The following is an 18,115-nucleotide window of genomic DNA, read 5'->3' on the forward strand; positions in this document are numbered from 1 at the left end:
CTGCACTGTTTTATGCAAGAGATTTGAGCACCTGTGGACACTGAGAGACAACTGTACTTTCCAGGTGCATGCCTGGTCACGGCATCATCTCCTGTCATTTTTTTCAAAATAACTGCAGCAGCTTTACCACTGCTCTTTAGGTAAAATCCATACTACTTAACATGGCCTGAAGGATCTGGATGGTTTGGCCTCTAGCTGTGTCTGAAGCCTCACTTTGCAACACTCCCTTCACATCCACCCCTACCTTTCATTACCTTGCCTTTTTTATTGCCACAGAGCCATTCCTTCTGCCCAAATCTCTCCCCTGGTATATAACTCCTATATGATTTTTTCAGATATTAACTTAGGATTACATTTTTTAAAATGCACTCACTGATCTGGTTACCTGCTCAAAGCACCATGAACCCTTCTTCATGGTATTCATCACAATTGCACCTTAATTTTGCCTTATCTATTGTCAAACTAACATCCAACTTCTCCATTATAAGGTGCATGACTACAAGGATCACATTCATCTTTTATCTCCTTTGTATCTCCAGCCTCTAGTAAAGACCTGACAGGTACATGGCAGGACTTCATAATATTTCTCAATGAGTTAACAAAGAATTAGAAATTATCTGTTCCTAAATGAAGTAACATGTAATTGGTGACATATTTTCAATGAGCTTAAAGCAACCATCAGCTGCACAGTTAAACCATCACACAGTTGTCTTTCATCATTCCTCCCTTAAGTGTGTTTCAGAGGCAATTATTATGTTGCTATTATTACAATAATTATAATTATGTTCCAGGCACTGAGGCATAGCAGTGAGTAAGACTGGCTCCTTGCACTCACGCAGCATCTGGTTTAAGCTGACTGACTTTTCATTTCAAAAGTTACTCTAAACCAGTTTAACTTATTTCCTAAGCTCTGTGCAAAATGACTTTACCATTAATTTTCTGATGACTGAGGCAATATTGTTCTATTTTATGGAAATCTTACTATTCCTTAAACACATAAACATGAATAATTTTATTTGTCTACCTAACTATGTCTCATCAGAATGAGAAGCAAAGTACAAAGATTTATTAAGGTAGAAAAAAAAATATAACTGGTCATAAAAGAAAAACATATATACAGATTAGACCCCAAGGAAAATCTTACTGATTATCTTGAGACCTCCCTCAAAGTTAGAAACAAGGCAAAATGACTTAAAAATCAAAAAGATGAATACACATATTTTTTCATAAATTTGAAATAAGTTACATTTAAGAATGATGATCTCAAAATGTCTACTTGATATTAAAGAGTAATATATATTACAAAATGTTTTAATCTATGTTTTAATCTATCACCTAATGCAGATCTAGGGTCAGAACTTTGTCTTAAACACATCCGAGTTGTTTTTCCAGTGTTGATGGTTTTGAACTGAGTTGTTCACATACCAAAGTCTCAGTACTTGACTTTGCAAAATGGCTGGCTAGAGTCATATGTTGTCATGGAAACAAATTTTTCTTTCCATTTCTCTAATGTATGTGCTAAAATAAGAGTTCAAATCTGGAATCAGAATTAGCAAATACTGACATTTACATTTACATGAGTATTTCATTTTCTTCAAAATCACTTTAGAATGCATCAAAATTAAAAATAATGCTCCAATAGCATGACAATTATTGGCAAGTTTGTAAAACTGACTTCCTAACTTGTTCATTAAATACCTTCTACTAATAAATCCCAGTCATCATACCACTGAAAGCTCTTAAATGTGAACACAGTCTGATCATACAGCATAAACTATGGGTCTCCTGCACTGCAGGCAGATTCTTTACTGACTGAATTATAAGGGAAGACCCTAAGTGTGGTGGCTCACTGGTAAAGAATCTGCCTACCAATGCAGGAGACATGGGCTCAATCCCTGGGTTGGGAAGATCCCCTGGAGAAGGAACTGGCAACCCACTCCAGTATTCTTGTCTGGGAATTCCCATGGACAGAGGAGCCTGTCAGGCTACAGGTCCATGTGGTCGCAAAGAATTGAACATGACTGAATAACTGAGCACACATGCACTTATTAAGCATTACTAATTTAATCCAAAATAGTATCATCTGTGTATGTAATGAGAACAACTCCTAAATTCATCGTCCAGGGCACTGTTAAATAACTTAAGTATTGTCCTAAGGGAGAGACTGCAATGGAGCATCAATTTCAGGCTGACACAAAACCAAAACCTAATAGCCAGTATTTATAGAGTATACAAAAGGCTTTCACACACACTGATATTTGAGCCTTCATTTATTCTACATATATTCCAGGAACTGAATGGTAACTTCTATGCCAATCACTGGCTAGATGCTAGAGACACAATGGTGATCCTTACAATAACTGTTCAATGGTGGTTATCAAAATGTCATCTCAGAATCAGTAGCATCAGCATCACATGGGAAGTTGTTAAAATAGGACATTCAGACTTTCAAAGATGGCAGAGGAGTAGGAAGACATGCAGTTCATCTCTGCCCACAGATGCATCAAGAATATACATCTACAAATGAGAAAATTGTCACACAGCACCTGCTGAACACTAGCAGAGGACCGTGGACACTAAAAGGACTAGAAAGATCCCTGCATGACCAGGTAGGATGAAAGAAAGCAGAAGGAAGAAGGAAAAGGAGAGGAAGCAAAACAGGACCTGTGCCTCAGATGCAAGCTGAAGGTGAGGAGAAGGTCACACATCTGGGGAAGCCCCTTCACCAGTGCAGAAATCAGCTGAGACAGAAAAGGAGCTCCGGGGGCTCAGAAGAGAGACCAGAAACCTGTCTGTGGCAGGCAGGACCAAGACAGTCCTACACAAAGGGTCCCTAATAGCTGGGACATGGAAGCAACCTAGATGTCCATCAGCAGACAAATGGATAAGGAAGTTGTGGTACATATACACAATGGAATACTACTCAGCTATAAAAAAGAATTCATTTGAGTCAGTTCTAATGAGGTGAATGAAACTGGAGCCTATTATACAGAGTGAAGTAAGTCAGAAAGAGAAAAACTAAGGCAGTATGTTAACACATATATATGGAATTTAGAAAGACGGTATCGACAACCCTATACGCAAGACAGCCAAAGAGACAGAGATGTAAAGAAGAGACTTTTGGACTATGTGGGAGAAGGCGAGGGTGGGACGATTTGAGAGAATAATACTGAAACACGCATATTACCATATGTAAAATAGATGACCAGTGGAAGTTCAATGCATGAAGCAGGGCATTCAAAGCTGGTGCTCTGGGACAACCCAGAGGGATAGGGTGGGGAGGGAGGTGGGAGGGGGGTTCGGGATGGGGGACACATGTACACCCATGACCAATTCATGTCAATGTATGGCAAAAAATACCACCACAATATTGTAAAGTAATTAGCCTCCAATTAAATAAATTAACAAAACAAAACAAAGGGTCCCTGCCACAGCCCTGTAGGCCCCAGCCTAGGATGGGTGTTCACAGGTACACATGGGGGATAGGTGCTGGAATGTGAGGTTTGGAAAGCAAATCCTGGGTGGGAACGGCTCTGAGCTCTGAGGAAACAGCCTGAGGGGGTGGGAATGAGGAGGTCCAAAACTAGGAGTGCTGGTGGAAGAAGTCTGGATGGCTGCACAGAGTGCCACTGTGTGGTAATGCACAAAGGGTGGGGCTGCCACTGCAGCTTCTGCCCTCGCGCACCAGCCGCTTCAGCCACGGGCTCTGCCGGAGACAGCCTGTGCCCCTTGTCATCACCTCTCCCTCCCCTCCCCCCGCCTGGGCGATCCACTCACCCCAGTCACTGCCTAATGGGTTTTCACTTTCCAGTCGCTATCCCAGCACCCTCCTGCCTGGGTGGCCTGCTCACCGGATCACTACTTCGGTTCCTTCTGGCCTGATGGCCTTGTGTGCCCAGGCTACCTCCAGAGCAGACTCTGATGGGAGAAACACACAGAGGTGGTGCTGAAACCACAGCGGAGCCCAGAGGGCCATGTGACTAAGAAGTAGAGCTGAAATCTCTCCTCGCCTCTGCGTGAACCTCGGGGTTACACCCCCACTGAGAGCTTCCTAAGTTTAGTACCTGCAGACATCTGAAAGGACAGCGAATGCTCCTGCAGCTGGGATGGGCTGGCCTGAGCTGCTGCAGACTGTGTGGGCATACACTGCAGGCGCTGGGCCGGGCCAGAGTCTGAGCTGCCTCCACGGCCCCCACAGCCGGCTCAGGTACATAATCACCACAGTCCCGGAACCTGACCTCAGTGGATCTGCACCAGTGGCCTGGTGAAAACAAGACCTCAGAGTCACCGTCCCGATTGTGAGCACACCCACAGTTAAGGTGGGACCGAGGGCAGTGCCAATGACAGGGTATTCTGTGAGTTCACACAACGGATGAAAGGGGACACGACGGAGCACATGCACAGGTGAACGGCTTCAGAGGAGGGACACTCAGTTGCTTCTCTCCCAGTGGAAGTTCTCCAGTCATACCTAGCTAGCATCACAGATCAGAAACACAGCTAAGAAACAGATCTGGGGGTCTCTATTCCCAACAACCAGGGAGGAAACCCCACCTCTGACAGGGCAAAGACAACTACAGAGCACAGAGGAGGCCCTGATAAATGTCGAGTAGGCTCTGGTCACACCACCAGTCGAATCCCTTATCAAAGGGATAATGGCACAAGTCTCTGGACCAATCTCACCCACCATGGGGCAGACACCATAGGCAAGAAGAACTACGATCCTGCAGCCTGTGGAAAGGAGACCAAAAACACAGTTAAGTTGGACAAAATGAGATAAGAAATATGTTGCAGATTAAGAAGCAAGATAGAAACCTTTACAAGAACAATTAAATGAAGAGGAAACAGGCAATCTACCTGAAAAAGAATTCAGAGTAATGATGGTAAACATGATCCAAGGTTCCAGAAAAAGAATGGAGACATTGATCGAGAAGATATAAGAAATGTTTAACAAATAGAACTAAACAAATGAAGACAAACAATACAATCACTGAAAAGAAAATACATCAGAAGGAATCAACAGCAGAATAACTAAGGCAAAAGAATGAAAAAGTGAGCTGAAAGAGAAAAATGGTGGTAATAGATGCTGTGGAACAAAATAGAAATAAGGACAGTCTGAGAGACCTCTGTGATAACATTAAATGCACCAACTTTCGAATTACAGGGGTCCCAGAGGAAGAAGAAAAAGAGAAGGGCCTAAGGAAATATTTGAAGAGATTACAATGGAGAACTTCCCTGATACGGGGAAGTAAACAGTCACCCAAGTCCAGGAAGTACAGAGAGTCTCATACAGGATAAACAGAGGAACACACTCAGACACATTATAATTTAACATATATTAAAAAGAAAAAATATTAAAAGCAACAAGGGAATACTCATAAGGTTACCAGCTAATTTTTCAGCAGAAACTCTGCAGGCCAGAAGGGAGTGGCATGATATATTTATTTAAAGTGATGAAAGAGAAAAACGTACAAAAAAGAATACACAGCAAGAATCTAATTCAGATTCAGTAAGGATATCAAAAGCTTAACAGATAAGCAAAAGCTAAAAGGATTCAGTACCACCAAAGCAGCTTTACAACAAATGCTAACAGAGCTTCTTTGGGGTGGGGGGGTTGGGGGGGGGGGGAGGAAGGGAGGCAACGCCACAACTAGAAACAAGATCACAAATGGGAAAGTTCACTGGTAAGGCCAACATGCAATAAAAGCAGGAAATCACCCATATACAAATATGATATCAAATCCAGCAACACTGAGGAACGTACAAATGCAGAAAATGGGAACTGCATTTGAAATTAAGAGGCACACACATATATAAATGTACATAGGCCTCCCTGTTGGCTCACCAATAAGGTATCTGCCTGCAGTGCAGGAAATCCGGCTTCTATCCTTGGGTTGGGAAGATCCCCTGGAGAAGGGAATGGCAACCCACTCCAGTATTCTTGCCTGGAGAATTCCATGGACGGAGGGGCCTGGTGGGCTACAGTCCATGGGGTTGTAAAGAGTCGGACATGACTGAGCAACTAACACCTCAATTATTCATATATACATATACATATGATATATATATATATGTATGTATATAGATTACTTTATCAAAACCTCACAGGAAATACAAACCCAAGAAATATAATAGACATACACACAAAAAAGAAAAAGCAATCCATATACAACAAAGACAGTCATCAAATCACAAGAGAAAAGACCAAAAGAGGAAGGAAAGAGAAAAGACCTACAAAAGGAAACCCAAAAGATTCAGACAATGGCAATAGGAACATATATATTGATAATTACCTTAACTAAATGTAAACAGATTAAATGCTCCAATAACAAAGATCAATGAAACTAAAAGCTGGTTCTGTGAGAAGATAAAATTGTAAAAATTTAGCCAGGTTCATCAAAAAAAAAAGGGAGAGGATTCAAATTAATAAAATTAGAAATGAAAATGGAAATGCTACAATGGATGCTACAGAAATACAAAGGATCATAAAAGACTATAAGCAACTACATGCCAATAAAATGGACAACCTAGAAGAAGTGGACAAATTCTTAGAAAGATATAATCTTCCAAGGCTGAACCAGGAAGAACAGAAAATATGAACAGTTCAGCCACAAGTACTGAAGTTGAAATTGTGATTAAAACCTTTCAACAAACAAAATACCAGGACCAGATGGCTTCAAAAGTGAATTTCATCAAACACTTTAGAGAAGAGTGAACATGTACCCTTCTGAAACTCTTCCATAAAGCTGGAGACAAAGGGAACACTCCCCAAGTTCATTCTACAAGGGCACTATCAGCCTGATACCAAAACCAGACAAAGACAAAATAATAAAAGAAATAATAGGCCAATATCACTGATGAACACAGATGCAAAAGTCCTCAACAAAATACTAGCAAACAGAATCCAACAACACATCAAAAGAATCACATACCATGATCAAGTGGTATTTACCTCAGGTATACAAGGATTGTTCAATATCTGCAAATCAGTATGATAAACCACATTGAACTGAAGAATTAAAAACATATATCATCACAATAGTTGCAGAAAAAGCTTCTGACAAAATCAATACCTGTTTATGATTAAAAAAAAAAACCTCTCCAGAAAGTGGGCCCAGACAGAATCTTGTAGTTGTTTAGTCATCAAATTGTGTCCGACTCTTTTGCAATCCCATGGACACTGTCACCTGCCAGGCTCTTTTGTCCATGGGATTTCCCAGGTAAGACTACTGGAGTGGGTTGCCATTTCCTTCAAGGGATCTTCCTGATCCAGGGATTGAAACCACATCTCCTGCACTGCAGGAAGATTCTTTATCACTGAGCCACCTGGGAAGCCCAGAGGGAACCTAACTCAACATAATAAAGGCCATATATGACAAACCCACAACAAACATCATTCTCAATGGTGAATACTAAAAACATTTCCTGTAAGATCAGGAACACGACAAAGATGTCTACTCTTGCCACTATTATTCAACATAGTTTTGGAAGTCCTAGCCATGGCAATCAGAGAAGTAAAAGAAAAAAAGAAATCCAAAGTGGAAAGGAATTGTAAAACTGTCACTGTTTGCAAATGACGTGACACTATACATAGAAAATCCTAAAGATGCTACCAGAAAACTACTAGAGCTCATGAATGAATTTGGTAAGCTGCAAGGTTAGAAAATACATACATAAAAATATTTTGCATTTCTATACACTAACAATGAAAGATGAAAGAAAATATTCCACTTAGTGTGGCATCAAAAGAATAAAACATCTAGGAATATATCTACCTAAGGAGACAAACATGGACAGAGGAGCCTGTTGGGCTACTGTCCATGGGGTCGCAAAGAGTCGGACATGACTAAGCGACTAAGCACAGCATAGCACAGCAAGGAGACAAAAGAACTATACTAAGAAAACTATAAAATACCGATGAAAGATATCAAAGATGACACACAAACAGATGGAGAGATATACTATGCTCTTGGATTGGAAGACTCAATTTGTAACAATGACTATACTACCCAAAGCAATCTACAGATTCAATACAATCCCGATCAAATTATCAATGGCAATTTTTCACAGAATTAGAACGAAGAATTTTACAGTTTGTATGGAAACACAAAAGACCTCAAATGATCAAGCAATCTTGAGAAAGAAAAACAGACTATACTACAAAGCTACAGTCATCAAAACAATATGGTACAGGCACAAAATCACAAAATCAGAAATATAGACCAATGGAACAGGATAGGAAGCCCAGAGGTAAGCCCACACACCTATGGTCAGCTAATCTATGACAAAGGAGCAATAATATACAATTCAGAAAAAACAGTCTCTTCAATAAGTGGTGCTGGGAAAACAAAACAGCTACATGTAAAAGAATGAAATTAGAACACTCCCTAATAACATACAAAAATAAACTCAAAATAGATTAAAGACTGAATGTAAGGCTGGATACTATAAAATTCTTAAAGGAAAACATAGGCAGAGAACTCTTTGACATAACCAGAGACAAGACGACAACCCTCAGAATAGGAGAAAATATTTGCAAATGAAGCAACTGACAAGGGATTAATCTCTGAAATACAGAAACAGCTCATGTAGTTTTATAACAAAGAATCCAATAAACCAAAAATGAGTTGGGGGACTTCCCTGGCAGTCTAGCAGATAGGACTTTAACCTTCCACTGTAGGGGGTGCAGGTTCCATCCCCGGTCAGGGAGCTAAGAACCCACAAGCCTTGTGGCAAAAAAACCCCACAAAAATTATTAAAAAGATGCAATATTGTTAACAAATTAAATAAAGACTTTAAAAATGGTTCAATCAAAAAATTTTTTTTTAATGAGTGGAAGTTCTAAATAGATATTCATCCAAAGACATACAAATGGCCAAGAGGTACATGAAAAGATGCTCATCATTAACTAATCAATAGAGAAATTAAATCAAAACCACAATGAGGTATCACCTCACACTAGTCAGCATGGCCATCATCAAAAAAATGTACCAACAATAAATGCTGGAGAGGAGGTAGAGGAAAGGGAACCCTCTTGCTCTGTTGGTGGGAATGTAAATTGATACAGCCACTATGGAAAATAGTATGGAGGTTCTTTAAAAAACTAAAAATAGAGCTATCATATGATCCCATTCCTTGGCATATATTCAGAGAAAACTATAATTCAAAAAAGATACATGCACCCCAGTGTGCACTGCAGCAGTATTTATGATGGCCAGGACATGGAAGAAGCAACCTAAATGTCCATCAGCTGAGGAATGGATAAAGATGTGGTACATATATACAATGGAATATTACTCAGCCAAAATCAAGAATGAAATAATGCCATTTGCAGTGACATGCACAGACCTAGAGATCATCATACTGAGTTAAAGTAAGCAAACAGAGAAAGACAAATATCATATGATATCACTCATATGCAGAATCTAAGGGAACAAATGAACTTATCTATAAATCTGAAACTGAGTCACAGATCTAGAAAACAGATTTATGGTAATGAGGAAGTAAGGGGGTGGGGAAGGGATAAACTGGTAGACTGGGACTGACATATACATACTTCTACTATATATAAAATAAATAACTAATAAGAACCTCCTATGTAGCTCAAGGAACCCTACTCAATACTTTGTAATGGCCTATATGGGAAAAGAATCTAAAAAACAGTGGAGATATTATATATATACATATATATGACTCACTTTGCTGTACAGCAGAACTAATACAACGTTTTAAGTCAATTATACTCCAATAAAATAAAAAAAACCTCACACATTTTCAAGTCTCACCCCATACTACTGAATAATAAAATCTGTGGGTGGGACCCAGAAATCTGTTTTAATAAGCCCTCCAGGTAATTCTGATATGTGCTCAAGTTTGACAACCAGCTGCCCTGGTAATATAGCCCCTTGTGTTATATACTGGAAAACTGATCTTCAGAGAAGGATATAACAGACTTGAGAGACAAGACACATTTTTCCACCATTTATTCCCACAGTGTCTGGCATGTAATATGGGCCCACGATAAGGATCTCTTGGAGGGAAAAATGAATGCCTCCTCCAAAGAGTTGTGCTATCACCTAATGATGGCACTGGTCCAAACAATATAAACCTAACTTACCAGAAATACACATATTCATAATGAGTGCATTTCTTTGAAAAGATATGTTCACCATGACACCAAGAATTATACTTTAAAAACTATTACTTTTGAGTGTTGCGTAAAAAAGGAAGTTACCAATAGTCCCATAGTGATTGGTGATCACTGCCAAAACTATTCAGTTTTTCCATACCTTGTTATTTTGCCTTAGTTTACTTAACTCTAGTTTATACTTTTCTGCTTCTTCTAGAGCTCGATTTAAGCGAACTTCCATGGCACTTTGACTAGCAACAGCCTGTTTTTGCAGTCTTCTTTTATTCTCTAATTCCTGTATAGCAAAAGAGACAAACAGAACATTTATAAACATAAGTTCCCTCTGATATTTTCAATATTTTCCATTTCTATATTCCTTGCTTTCTCCTAAATTATACACACACACATACACAGCCAGAGACTGAACATTGAATGATAGAGGTTTCAGGGAATTCCCACGCTGAATTGGTTTTAGGAAAAAATATCCTTAAAGATATAGTCACAAATCAGGCTTTCAGATTGAGTTTTGTTTGGAATTTTCTGCCTCTTTTTACTGATCCCAAGATACAGTATACATGTCTTCTGTATTTACTTTATAAAAATCTTTTTATAACCATAGTTCTCTTGGAAACCTCCCCAAACACCAATTTAAGACATAAATTCTCTGATACTGTGCTTGTATAAACCTGATAAAATATATAATTTAAGAAATATCTGTCAAATACAGAGCATTCTATGTTAGCCAGGTAAGAAAACCCCAATTCTGAGCAAAAACAACAGATTTTAAGGATATTTTTCACATCCTGGTGTGGGTTTAGACCTGCATTTCTGCAAATATACTAAGGGTTGCTGTTGAAGAGTCTACAGGCCACACAGGAAGAAGCACGAACATACAGGACAAACTCCAAGCTCCATCCCAATCTGGCACCATAATCTCACCTACTCCTACAAATGTTGCCTTCAGCTCTATGGGTAGTACTTGCTTGGCTCTCTCCTGAAGAGTCATGATGTTTCTTGCCTCTGACCTTTAGCATGCTCTTCCTTCTGCCCTGATCTCTCTCCACCCCTCATTTTTAACTGGCTAACACCTATTCATCCTTTAACCCTCAGTTAGGGCTATACACTAGGGCTTTACCTTCTCCCAGGAGCCTTTCCTCACTATCCTCTCAGGTTGGATGAAGTACCCTTTCTTCAGAGATTCTATGGCACGTTGATACACATATATCATAGTGCCTGCCTGTGGGGAACTGAACTCTCCATTTACTTAATTCCCCTCACTATACTGTAAGCTCAAGGATAGAAACTACTTTAATTTTTACGTTCACAGTATTTCAGCGGCAAATACAGAGCACTAATACCATATTTGCTGAACTGAATTTATTTTGTAATACTTAACTCACTCTACTTTGCATGCCCTACAATGCCGAGTACATAGCATTATACAAAGCAGATACTCAGTAAATATCATGGAATTGAAATGATGCCGTTAATAACAGAGTTGTCTGTTTTCTTCTAATTTTTTCTCCTGGCTGTATCACTGTGTTTTATTTGAACACTGATCTCCCTGGTTCTGAGTAATTAAGGGGAAAACAAAACACAACACATGCTGCTCTTTATGCAGGTTTCTAAACAAATCAAACTGTGTCTGGATACCATCTGCTCCTGCCAGCCTTCTTCACAGCTCTGTGGGTGGCAGCGACACTCAGAGGGGCCTGACTTCTCTCGCTGTTCACGCGGAAAAGGCAGATTCTCATTAGCTGCCACGGCCACAGTTCTTGCTGCTTCATTTCAGCCTCTTCTCATAAGACTATGGAAATGAATCTTTGCGCTTCTCTTTCCTGCTAGTGACTCTGTAACCTACTTCACAGAAAAATGAAAAAACCTTCTTTACCACATGATGTTCCCCTACCACTAAATCAATACTGCCCCATTTCTTGGGAAAAGTGAAAAAGGAAAAGGATAGAAGAATAATGAAGTAGGAAATAAAGTTTTCTTATATGAGAAAAAGCCACTAAGCAAAGGGTTAATCTTATCAAAAACTTGAAAAGCCTTCTGTTTTCAGCCATGCTTAAGTACTTTTTACAAAAGAAAGTACAGACAAGATACCAATGTTATTATTGAGTATTTTTAAGATGAAAACTCTCTCCTAAAACAAGTCTATTATTACCCTATAAGTTAAGAAGTCTACGTGTTGCTAGAGAAAAATTTTATTAAAAATCTCAAGTCCTGAATTTTACACTAACTTTAAAAGAAAAAGCTGGATAGCTTATAGAAAATCAAGTCTAACTTTAAAACTCAAATACTAAGATATCCAAGTATAAATAATCTGTGATTGTCCCATAATTTTTAATGCCTTCATAAGGCACTGGGGGAGTGCAAGAAAGAGGTATACATTGGTAACCAAGTGAAGTGAAAGTTGCTCAGTTGTGTCCCACTCTTTGGGAGCCCTGGACTATAAAGTCCATGGAATTCTCTAGGCCAGAATACTGGAGTAGTAGCCTTTTCCTTCTCCAGGGTATCTTCCCAACCCAGTCTCCAGCATTGCAGGCAGATTCTTTACCAACTGAGCTGTCAGGGAAGCCCTTGGTAACCAAAGTACATGACAAATATAGCAAATGCTTAAAGAGTCACACAGCCACAGTAATTCAGATGAGGAATAGTCAGATAATGACAAATAAATGATCAAAGTTCTAGAAACAAGTGACTGAGGTTCAAAATGCAATAAATTTGGAATTAAAAAACCTGCCAGCTGTGACTGATTCAGTCTGAAATTGGGAGTAGTAATATATATGTCTAATAGGTTTTACTTATTCAACACACTTATCGAGCACTTACTACATAGCCAGGTATTATACTACATGATGGGGCTTCCCTGGTAGTACTTCCTCAGGCAATAAAGAATCTGCCTGAAATGCAGGCGACCTGGGTTCAATTCCTGGGTCAGGAAGATTCCCTGGAGAAGGAATGGCTACCCACTCCAGTATTCTTGCCTGGAGAATTCCATGGACTGAGGAGGATGGCAGGCTATAGCCCAAGATGCTGCAAAGAGTTGGACGTGACTGAGCGACTCACCAACAGCAACAATACTACATGATGGACACAGGATAATTAACCAAAGTTCTACTCTCATAAAGCTTGCACTCTATAGAGGAAGATACAGATGATAAACACATTCCTACATACTCATATGTAACATCTTATAGTAATAAGGCCTATGAAGAAAAAGGGTAAGAGGACAGAGTAGGGAATTTCCTGGTGGTCTGGTGATTAGGACTCTGTGTTTCCACTGCCATGGGCCTCGGTTTAATCCTTGATCAGGGAACTAAGATCCCACAAGCAGCTTGGCATGGCCAAGGAAAAAAAAAAAAGGACAGAGCAATGGGGAAGGGACATAATTATTTAAGATATAGCTGTTAGGGGAAGGCTTCCAAATGAGGGAATGATTCATGTCCAGATCTGGAGGAACAAATAAGACAAAGACCCTGAGGTAGAAATCCATGTGACATATTCAAAGATCACATTCAAAGGTCAGTGTGGCTTCAGCTGAGTGACACATGCAGTTTTAGGTCTTGAGATGGCAGAAACAGCAGGAGATGTTAGATAGACCTTGTAAACCCTACCTCAGAGATTGGATTTTATTCTGAATGACATGAAAAATCTCTGGAGGGTTTTTAGTAGGGGGTGTGTCTGTGTGTGTGTTGATCTAAGTTTTTTAAGGATTACAGTTAACCCTTGAACAACATGGATTTCAACTATGTGGGTCCATTCACATGTAGAAACCTTTCAATAGTAAATACTACAGTAATACATGGTCTACTGCTGGTTGAATCTGTGGGTGTGGAACTACGGATACACAGGTACAGAGGAACTGAGAACACACAGGGCCCGGGGCTCAAAGAAAGATCACAGCAAGAAGTGGAAACGTGGATGTGATGAACATGTGGATGGTATACCAAGCCTTGGAAATGAATGATGTATCTCAGAACTGGATGAAGACAGAGAAAAGAGTCAAGGACTGAGCCTTGAATACTCCAACATGCAAAGGTCAGGAAAACAAGGAAGCAAATTACGAGTGTGATGCTCCAGAAGTCAAATCAAGTGTTTGAGGAGGAAGAAATAAACTATGTCAAATAGTGTTGATATCAATTACTATGAAGAACAATAACTGACTAGAACTGTTAATGTGAATTACTGAGAAGCAGAGTAAAGATGGAAGTCTACCTGTTTTAATCTCAGTTCAGTTCAGTTCAGTTGCTCAGTCGTGTCCGACTCTGCAATCCCATGAATCGCAGCACACCAGGCCTCCCTGTCCAACACCAACTCCCGGAGTTTACTCAAACTCATGTCCATCGAGTCGGTGATGCCATCCAGCCATCTTATCTTCTGTCATCCCCTTCTCCTCCTGCCCCCAATCCCTCCCAGCATCAGGGTCTTTTCCAATGAGTCAATTCTTTGCACGAGGCGGCCAAAGTACTGGAGTTTCAGATTCCGCATCAGTCCTTCCAATGAACACCCAGGACTGATCTCCTTTAGGATCGACTGGTTGGATCTCCTTGCAGTCCAAGGGACTCTCAAGAGAATGGCAAATGATGAACAGAGAAATTGAGCATACACAACTATTCTAAGAAGCTTTGCTATAAAGCAGAGTAATGATACAGGGCCAGAGGTAATGAGATCTATGGAGGTTTTTAAAAATATATATATTGGAGATCCTATGGCATGTTTGTATGCTAATGCAAATAATTACATAATAAAGCAAATTTGATTTCTGCGAGAAGGAAAAATAGGATAATCATAGGAGCAAAGTCCTTGACTAGCAGACTGTATGGGATCCAGTGCACAGTGAGGTGATAAGCTTTAGATAAAAGAGGGAGTAATTCATCATAATGAGGGGGAAAGCAGAGTAGATGAGGGTACAGAGACCAAGAGACTGACAGTAAAATTTGCTGTTTTCTTAGTAAAATAGGGGGGAAAGGTCATGAACTTAGAATAGTAACATTGGAAGAGGCACTGGATACATGAGGGGAGAAGATCACCTGTTTAATAATCAGCTCTGACAATGGGAGAGGAAACTGACTTCTCAGAAAATAGGAGAGGAAAACAGCACTACACTTGATATTTATAAATAAAATTAAAGTAGCACCAATCTGGCTGGCTGTACATTTAGGCAGGCAGTATGGGGGGGAATTAGGTTGGGTTTTGCCACACAGCACTAGCAGGGAAATTAAGAATATATTCAGTACATAACTAAGTCACATACAATGGAATCTAAGTTGGGGAAGAAGGATATGAAAAACATGGGGGAAGGCACAGAGCTATGTAAAAAGACATATAAAAATGAGAATACACAATTATTATATATATGATAGATATAGAAATATTAAACCAAGCCAAGGTACCATTCATATCATGATTTTGCAGGACACATATAGACAAAAATACAAAAAAGCTTTCTTTGCAAGATAAGGAAATGACTTGAAGGAGGTAAGAAAATGCTTATGAGGAGTTTTTACTATGAAAGCAGAAAAGAAAGCAGCTTTAGGAAATGACACAGAGATCAATTTTACCTGAAGCAAAGTAACTAAAGGGCAGACTTTTTTTTTAAAGGTGAGTTACTAATGTTAATAGGAGTGTTAATATGACATATTCACAATCAGAGAAACTTGTGGAGCGTATCAGCAACTTTATTTTAACCAAAAAACAAAATAAAATCTAGATTAAGTCTTCCAGCCATCAAGAAATAATAAACAGCTAACATAAAAAGGCACTGTAAACAGCTAGAAATAATGATTAAGATATGTTAAATAACTATTTACAGATACTGGAAAACAGTAGGGTTGTGATTGCTGAGAAAAGGGAAATAAATGAGTTTTACAATCACCCCAGCATTCTTCTGGGAGACAATTTTCATACAGTACCTACAGGGAAGAAAAACACAAAAATAGTCCAGAAGTCCATTGAGTTGAGGAAACAGATCAGAGTTGAGGAGACTGAAGCAGCTGGGAATTTATATGAAGGTTCAAGTAAGGAGGAACCACATTAGGAGAGAGCTTCACAAATCTACATAGGAAGTCCCCTGAGTCTACTGTGGACTAGGCCACACCTCAACACATGGAAACTCAACAAGGCCAGACAAAAAACAATTTGGGAGCTGTAAATACTGCAAATCCCATAGATCATACAGTGCAAGAAGACATCTGAGCTCTAACTAGCCAGAATGGACAGTCCTCAATGATCATTTGGGGTATTTGGTGGAGATCATGAAAGGTTTCTTTAGGGGAAGCATTAAGGGTAGAGCTGAACTATCTCTGAAGGCTCCTCTATTAAACTGGCAAATAACTACCTGTAAAAATCCAACACTGTCTTCAAAAAGCACACTAAATAGAATCATTCAACAACAGCATTTAGTAAAAAAAAAAAGCACTAACCAAGCCAAGAAGCAAGCAGGAAAATGTGACCAATGGCCAGAGGAAAAAAACCAGTCCATAGAAACAAATCCATAAGTGAGAAATATAACGGGTCCAGCTAACAAGGCTGTCAAAGAGTTATTTTAATTATACATAAGTGATTAAAGCAAAACATTAATTTAATGAGAAGATAAATTGAATATGCAAAGGAAAATCAAATGGAACTTCTACAGATGCATATATAAAAATGAGTATCTTTGTTTAGGTATAGGGGCATACTAGACATTACAGGTAGCTCAGACAGTAAATAATGTGCCTGCAATGCAGGAGACCTGGGTTAAATCCCTGGGTCAGGAAGATCCCCTGGAGTAGGAGATGGTAACCCACTCCACTATTCTCACCTGGAGAATTCCATGGACAGACGAGCCTGGCAGGCTACAGTCCATGGTGTCGCAAAGAGTCAGACACGACTGAGCAACTAACACTAACAGACACTACAAAGAAAAGATCAGTAACATACTGAAGATACAGCAACAGACTCTATCCAAATAAAGAACAGGAAAAAAAAAAAAAGGCTAAAAACAGCTCATCAGCAACCTAAATATCATTGATATTATTAATGTGGAAATATCAAGTAATCTAACATAAGTATAATTATAGTCTCAAGTAGGGGAGCAAGGTAGAAACCCACAGATTCAAAAAGCTCAACAAGGGCTTTGCTGGTGGCTCCGTGTTAAGAATACACCTGCCAATGCAGGAGACATGGGTTCAATCCCTGGTCCAGGAAGATCCCACATGCCAGAGGGCAGCTAAGCCCATGAGCCACAACTACTGAGTCTTGCTCTAGAACCGAAGAGCTGCAATTATTGAGCCCACATGCCACAACTACTGAAGCCTACGTGCCTAGAGCCCATGCTCTTGCAAACAAGAGAAACCACTGCAATGAGAAGTCCATGCACTGCAACAAAAAGTAGCCCCCACTTACTGCAACTAGAGAAGTGTCCACACAGCAACAAAGACCCAGCACAACCAAAAATAAATAAATAAATACATAAACTTATTTAAAAACAAGCTAGGAAAAAAAGCTCAGCAAACTCCAGGCAGAATACATACTCCACACTCAGAAAACTGAGAAAGCACATCATTATGACATTGCTGAAAACCACCAACAAAGAGAATGTCTTAAAAACAGAGAAAAAAGACACACTGCCTACAAAAATAGAACGAAAAGAATTACTGTGGACTTTTAGTCAGAAACTATACAACATATAAGTCACAGTATATCTTTAAACAAAGAAAACAAGTGTAATATGTGTCATAATACTTCACATATATTAACTTGTTACATATTAACCTGTTGAAAATACCTAATGATAGTCCATAACATGGCTACTGTTATTATCCCTATAAGATGAAAAAAAAAATTCCAAAGCTTTTAGACTGTTGCTCTAGGTCCCACTGGATTTAAAATCAGCCAGAGTGAATTTGAAAGCTTTGAACTAAGCCACCATCTAACACAATCTATCAAAATAAAACTAGTTACGAAACCAAAAAAAAAAAAAAAAAAAACCAAAAAAAACAA

At 39.3% G+C, this 18,115-nt stretch overlaps 1 protein-coding gene across 2 annotated transcripts in view; it reads right to left on the reverse strand.

Annotated features, from left to right (window-relative positions):
* The window catches only part of TEX9 (testis expressed 9), a 90,077-nt gene that overhangs the window by 14,343 nt on the left and 57,619 nt on the right, over positions 1-18,115 (reverse strand). Inside the window, exons 10-11 of one of the 2 annotated variants that reach the window (XR_006270063.1) lie at positions 10,287-10,421; positions 3,778-3,918 (exon numbers count right to left, since the gene is read on the reverse strand). Coding sequence is in view for 1 of the 2 variants with exons in the window: in XM_043471887.1 (XP_043327822.1) it covers positions 10,287-10,421 (135 nt within the window). In the remaining variant the exon portion in view is untranslated. The remainder of the gene's footprint in view (positions 1-3,777; positions 3,919-10,286; positions 10,422-18,115) is intronic. The other variant, XM_043471887.1, reaches the window with a different exon arrangement.

The sequence above is a fragment of the Cervus canadensis genome, chromosome 6 (genome assembly GCF_019320065.1).
Source record: "Cervus canadensis isolate Bull #8, Minnesota chromosome 6, ASM1932006v1, whole genome shotgun sequence".
In the NCBI taxonomy this organism is placed as follows: Eukaryota; Metazoa; Chordata; class Mammalia; order Artiodactyla; family Cervidae; genus Cervus; species Cervus canadensis.